Raw genomic sequence first — 6,691 nt, 5'->3', positions numbered from 1 at the left:
CATGATAATAATATGAGGAATGTTTTATATAAAAGAAAATGTTAATCACATTTTCAAATTTCATTGCAACTTCAAGAATGCTAGTATTTCTTGCAAACGTGACCAAGGCTTAGGGTCAGTTTAGACTCCAGATATAAGACACTTCCAGCTCAAATTAATTTAGTGATCAGAGGTTTTTGACTCTGGACCTCAGATCCAAAATCCAGTTTTGTAATCACTGTAATCATTGTAACCATTAAATAATTTAAGTTGTAGAGCAGAAATATTTAAAGTCCTTGAGGTGCGAGCACATGACTTCCTCTACCTGGGAGAACAATGAGGTCAGTCCATTCCATGAACTAGTGTGATTACAGTGATTACAAATTCCAGGACAGAAAAAAAATTGAATCTGAAGTCTATATTTGATTTTCAAATGGATTCAAACTTTAAACCTTTTTGACCATCATTTTCCCCACCAATCCGTGAAGAGGTCTGCACCATCAGCAGTACAGAGACTCAAACATACAGGGACAGAGCCACTCTTACATATATTGGTTTTATGAGGCTACATCAAAGATGACATCACATCCTGACAGTGTGATAACTGATGGAAGTAGCAGAACTAGCATCCCCCCCGCCACCTCGCGGCTTCTGCCTGTACAGGGAGGAGGGTGTGAAGGTGCACTTCAGTGGGGCAGCACATGAACTCAGTCCCCCAATGGCATAAAGGTCAGAGCTGAGACTGGGAGACAGCCTGGGGGGGCAAGGCAGAAGGATGGGGAGACAGGTTTGGAGGATGGGACAGGTGTCCAGCTGAGGTGGAGCAGGTTGGTGTTGAGAGTCTGAGAGGGTGCAGTAGTAGAGAGGGGTAGCCTCCATTTGGCTAGCTGGGCTTCATTTGGCTTCTTTTGCCAACTCCTCCTTATGACTGTAAAAAAGTGAAAGAAGAGAAGCAGTGGGTTAGGTCTTAACAAATGCCTGCTTCAGTAAACCTTCATTTATGTTGATAAATGCAGTGGTGCGTGGCACTCTTATAGTGCTCTAGGACTGGTCGTCATGTGAAACTACAGTCAGTCACATAGTAGCTGCGTTCCCAAGCCCAGGCTGCAGCCGAGGTTGGGCAGGTCCTTGGTAGGGCTGTCCTGTGAAGACTCCTCTTTAGAAAACTATAGGTCACACAAATGGAACAGTCTAAAGAGGCTGCGTGGTGACATCACCACCAGTCTACTGAGGCTGCGTGGTGACATCACCACTAGTCACCATCAGTCTAACGAGGCGGTTTGGTGACATCACTGCCAGTCTAACGAGTCCATATGGTGACATCAGCACCTCTTGAAATTGTGGTGTGAAACTTGAGAGACAATAAAGTCTGATGTGATTGGTTTTTGGACTTTGGATACCATTTGCAATGGTACGCTATCTTATTTAGCTAGTATAAAAAAAAAGAAAAAAAATATACACACACACACATATATATATATATATATATATATATATATATATATATATATATATATATATATATATATAGATGTGAATGTTTAAATTCTTCCATTTTTGTGGTTGTTGTTTTTTTTTTCTTCACATCATATGTGCACAGAGGACTGTGGGTAACTGAATGCCAGGAAGGATACATGAGTTGCATCCTTCAAATCGCTCCAAATGTGGGCTGCATTTCTAGGCCGCATTCGAAGGGTCCTTCACGTTTGAACAGCCTACTAAGACGTAGCAGCCGAGAAACGCCGCCAACCTTGACTGCCACTGAAAAGACCCCTTTTCCTTCTTACAATTACAATTTATATACAAATCTTTCATATTCTCTATTATATCATCTGTTGAAAGGTGTTTCCAACAACAGCAAGTGAGGTAACATGTAAAACTTTACTTGCTCAAAGTCATTTTTACTGGCCTGGAAAAACAGGGACCTGCTTCTCATGCACAAAAAAAGTAGATCCAGGGGTCATTTAGTAAGTAATGTATAGTAGAAGTCGAGAAGGTTGCTGTGTCTCTGGGGCCAGAGTGCTGTTTTAAGGAGCACTAGGGAAACAGGGGTGGGGAGGGTCAAAGCATTATCACAGTGCTTGCTGGGTAAGAGACCACAGAGGAAGCAATCATGCAGAAATAGCCTCTAACATTCCCCAAGTGACAGCGTGGCCAGCCTAGATTCTCAGCAGCAACCAGAGGACGAAATGAATCTTTGTTTGCATAAAGGTCTCTGTGCATTTGTAATGTGTACACTTTGCTAGACACTCTCATTAATCACACTACTAGTCATGCATTCATCCAATGTGTACAGGAAATGTAACACCTAACAACTTTAGATTGAAGAGATATTCTAGCTTTCTTCAGTATAATCTCTGTTGATTGCATCTGTAGTGTATGGTTGTGAACCACAGTGTGTGTGGAGATGAGAGTGTGTGTAGAGATGACAGTGTGTGTGGAGGTGAGAGTGTGTGTGAAGATGAGAGTGTATATGGAGGTACGAGTGTTTGTGGAGATGAGAGCATGTGTGAAGGTGAGTGTGTGGAGGTGAGAGTGTGTGATCTTAACTAATAGTAGCATCCTCCCATGCCAACTTACAGCTTCAAAAGGAGTCAGTACTGTATCAGTATGAATTTTGCACATTTCCTTACTTAGCTAATGGATGGGGAATGTGAGCAGGGATTTCCTTGCTACATGAAAGCTTCCTAATATCAACAAAGGGTGTGGAGAGCATGTTTGTCTCAGTCATGCCTGGCCAGCCCATAAAACACAGAAACCAATCACCCCCTGACTGAAACCAAGCAGTTTATGGCATCACTGCAAACACTTAAACACTCCATGCATTAGACTCCTTACAGTTTACTTTTTTATCTACACTCTGGATATCCCTTATTTCAACCACATACTGGACAACGTCTTAATACCTTATACATTAACCAGAAAGCGCAGGTTCTGCCAGGTGCAATAACAATAATAGCCACAGGGTGGCCCCACTGAACAAGTCGTGACAGTCGCAGTCAGTTACATGTCAATGTCACGTCAAGGTGATTAGGGGTGGGGCGGTCTGCAATTCTCAAAGAAAATAAAGCTCTTCCAGCAAATTCAACTCAAATGTCTCCCCAAAGACGTCGAGGGCAGGTAAAAAAAATTTCATTCAGTACGTTTCTTATTGGTCATTACTTAAAGCCAAGCGGACTGCCACACACATGACCGCACGTGTGCACCTACAAAGCCTTACCCGAAGTCTTTGGTGGTCATATGTTTGATCCACGAGAAGTTACGCTAAGATTAACATAGTAAATAGGAACTAAATAAAAGGCTCAAAACAAATTCCCTAATGCCAATAATCTGATTTGAATAAAGAGGCAAAATAATGTATTTCAATTAATTGAAATCAAATTATATATTTTAACTAGGTTACACGCAAGTTGCCAAATACGATGAATGATATTAGTAAACCCAGGCAGGTCCACTGGGAGCTGCAAGCGTCGTGTAAATATACGAGCCGGGACCCACCTCGCGCAACAGAATTCCGCGTGGATAGATCAGCCCCTCGTGAACGCTCAGTGCATCAGCACGCGCTCTGGTCCACGCCCATTCACAATTCTGTGCTCTGTCTTCGCGTGTTGAACCGTGTCTTTGTTTATACAACATTAGAAATATTGTTCCTTCGCATGTCAGGAAAAACAAGAAACGTTTATTGCGATTGTATCCCAGAGTGTGGAGATATTGTTTGCTACTCCAAAGTCATTTGTTATTTGTGGTGCGTTGGCGTTGTTTTGGTGAAACAATCCAACTCTAGTTTACAGCATCCCATCTGGTAGAACTTGTGCGCTGTATCATTTAACGTATCAAATCTTCGGCCAGACTTCAAAGCCATCTGGAGGGTTACTGTGGAAACTGAAAAGGATGCCATGGCAACAATAGTTAGTTACCGAGGAAACTATCGTCGCTATGGAGACTGCATCACTCCAGGCGTGATAAGGAGCATCCAGTCGAATGCGCGGTCTTTATCCGATCGTTCCCGTCTTTTTTGTCTCTCGGCTTTTTGTGAGATTAATGTTCAAATGGCTTTAAATTTGTGCTTAAAATTTTAGAAGCAGAGTTCAATGTTCTTAGAAAGACAGGCATATTACATGAATGAAGCTTTCACGCCTTCGCAATAAAATTGCACAGCAGGATACATATTTCATTGATATGAAATACTGACAAGAATTGGACAGCAACGCACAACACACACAATGTGCCAGTTCAACTCGCTGACATCTTACCCGACGAGTTACATGATCAGACAACGCATGTCCATTATTTAACAAAATTTATGGTCATATTATAACAGACTCCCATCCGCTTTCTCTGATGTCGGTTCACATTTGACTCTGATAAACTGAGATTAGAGGCCATCAAGTAAACCGCAAGTATAACAGTCTATACAACTTCTCCTTAATACTAATAAGTGACTTGTGTTCGAAGGTCATTTGCAATTAAATCGTTATTGGTAATATGCTACATTTGCATATTTAAATAAACGTCCCCTAATGACAGGAAATAACACAGTATTTAGGCCTATGGTCCTCACAGTAAGATGGCTGAACTTAACAAGTGAACACTAAAAGTAGAACGCGTATGGATCTTTAGCTTTAAAATCTGTCATATCCTCTCAGGCGCAAATGGAGGTCTAAACTCTGCGGCTCACTCATGACATTTACCGACGGCGTGGTCCACACATTTGTACGGACACAGCACGATTAGGAGCGTTTTTGAATAGCTGTAGTTCTCAAATGAGTGTACTGTCCGATTACGCTGCGATTAAACATCGGTGAACATTTTTTTTATGTTCACGCAGTTCTGGTTGTTCTGCGCGGGGAAGTTGGGCTGCTTAAACGCGCTATTCATGCCCTCTTCGATCACCATGTATTCCGACTTGCTGAGTGACGACGTGCTGTGCGTCTTTTTCAGCTCCTCGGTGGAGGACAGGGGTTGGCAGCTGCCAACGTGCAAATACTGCGCCTGTTCCTCGCCTTCAGTCTCTCTGTGGTAAAAATAGTTGAAGTTGGAGACTATGACTGGAACTGGCAGCGCGATTGTTAGCACGCCGGCAATCGCGCACAGCGAGCCAACTATTTTGCCCCCAATAGTGACTGGATGCATGTCCCCGTATCCCACCGTCGTCATGGTTACCACGGCCCACCAGAACGCGTCGGGGATGCTGTTAAAGCCCGAGTCTGGGTCATCCGCCTCAGCAAAGTAGACAGCACTTGAAAACAAAATAACCCCAATGAAGAGAAAGAATATCAGTAACCCAAGCTCCCTCATACTCGCTTTCAGGGTTTGCCCCAAAATCTGGAGCCCTTTGGAGTGTCGCGATAGTTTGAAAATCCGAAACACTCGAACTAGTCTTATCACGCGCAGAATGGCCAAGGACATCGCCTGCTGCCCATTGCCCTGCCTCTCCGCGAGCTCGGTCCCGAGAGTTATAAAGTACGGTATGATTGCCACGATGTCAATAATGTTCATTATGTTTTTGGAGAACGTGGCTTTACTTGGACACGCAAAGAACCTAATCAACAGTTCGAAGGAAAACCAAATGATACAAAGTGTCTCCACCACAAAGAAAGGGTCAGAGAAAGGACTCGTGAGGTAAGGCATAGTTCCGTTTCTAATGGGCGCTATCGTGGTGGAATCCTTATCGTCCCGGAACTCCGGCAATGTTTCCAAACAGAAAATGACAATTGAAATTAAAATGACCAACACGGAGACGATGGCAATGCCCCTGGCCGGACCCGAGCTCTCGGGATACTCAAATAACAGCCACACCTGTCTCTGAAATTCATTGGTGGGCAAAGGGCGCTCTTCCTCTTTTATAAATCCTTCATCTTCTCTGAATTTCTCCATCGCCTCCTCGCCGAGTTCGTAGAAGCGAATCTCCTCGGAAAAGATGTCAATCGGAACGTTAACAGGTCTCCGAATACGCCCCCCTGACTGGTAGTAATACAGTATAGCGTCGAAGCTGGGGCGATTTCTGTCAAAAAAGTACTCGTTTCTCAGGGGGTCAAAGTAACGCATTCTCTTCTTTGGGTCCCCGAGTAAAGTCTCTGGGAACTGGGAGAGGGTTTTAAGCTGCGTTTCGAAACGTAAACCCGATATGTTAATAACAACTCTCTCGCAACACTCGTGATCTGGCTCGTAGCGTTCCAGTGAATGGTGTCCGGGCAGCGCCGCCGACTCCTCCAGAGTGTTATCGCAGGCAACAATTGTCATGATGTCTTGCTCGGTGTCGGTGTAGCCGTGGTTGACAAGGTTGGTGCCCCGAAGCTTGGTCGAGGAAGGCGGAGGAGAGTGGAGGAGACTGAGGTGGTCGTCCATACAGCTGCTGAGGTGGAGGAGCAGGGGAAGCCGCCACAGCACGTCCTCTCTCACCTCCTCTAAGCCGTCACTTTCTCAGTCTTGTCTTCCCGCCCATGGCGTGCACTCTGTGGTTTATAAACTTGCTTATTCCCGCCCACGGCGCGCAGGCACTCGGCACGACCGCGTTTCGCCCAATCGGAAAGCGAACGGACATAAACAGACTCCAGACGCGCGTCACCAAAGCTCAGTTTAGATACCATCTTTCAGACACGCCCATTTGTGAATAAAAGGGCTTCAAATAGACACAGCTATCCTTTTTTGATCATTAACTTCGACAATAATATGATGTTCCAGTCAATGTTCAAGTCAAAAGCAAACAAAA

The 6,691-nt window shown here is 44.3% G+C and overlaps 1 protein-coding gene across 1 annotated transcript; it reads right to left on the bottom strand.

Moving 5' to 3' along the window:
* Window positions 1-642: 642 nt before the first annotated feature.
* Window positions 643-6,445, bottom strand: LOC113587809 (potassium voltage-gated channel subfamily A member 3). The gene is made up of 2 exons (XM_027026683.3): window positions 3,478-6,445; window positions 643-907 (listed from the first exon to the last, which is right to left on the bottom strand). The coding sequence occupies exon 1, from the start codon at window positions 6,325-6,327 to the stop codon at window positions 4,771-4,773; it is 1,557 nt and encodes a 518-aa protein (XP_026882484.2). The 5' UTR covers window positions 6,328-6,445; the 3' UTR covers window positions 643-907; window positions 3,478-4,770.
* Window positions 6,446-6,691: the final 246 nt, after the last annotated feature.

This window comes from Electrophorus electricus, chromosome 24 (genome assembly GCF_041902795.1).
Source record: "Electrophorus electricus isolate QZ-2024a chromosome 24, ASM4190279v1, whole genome shotgun sequence".
Classification (NCBI taxonomy): Eukaryota; Metazoa; Chordata; class Actinopteri; order Gymnotiformes; family Gymnotidae; genus Electrophorus; species Electrophorus electricus.
The sequence above is the reverse complement of the archived record's forward strand: the minus strand, read 5'-3'. Positions and strand labels throughout refer to the sequence as shown.

Excerpts from the sequence above, each read along its gene's own strand:
- LOC113587809 (XM_027026683.3), bottom strand. The coding sequence starts at position 6,327 with ATGGACGACCACCTCAGTCTCCTCCACTCTCCTCCGCCTTCCTCGACC.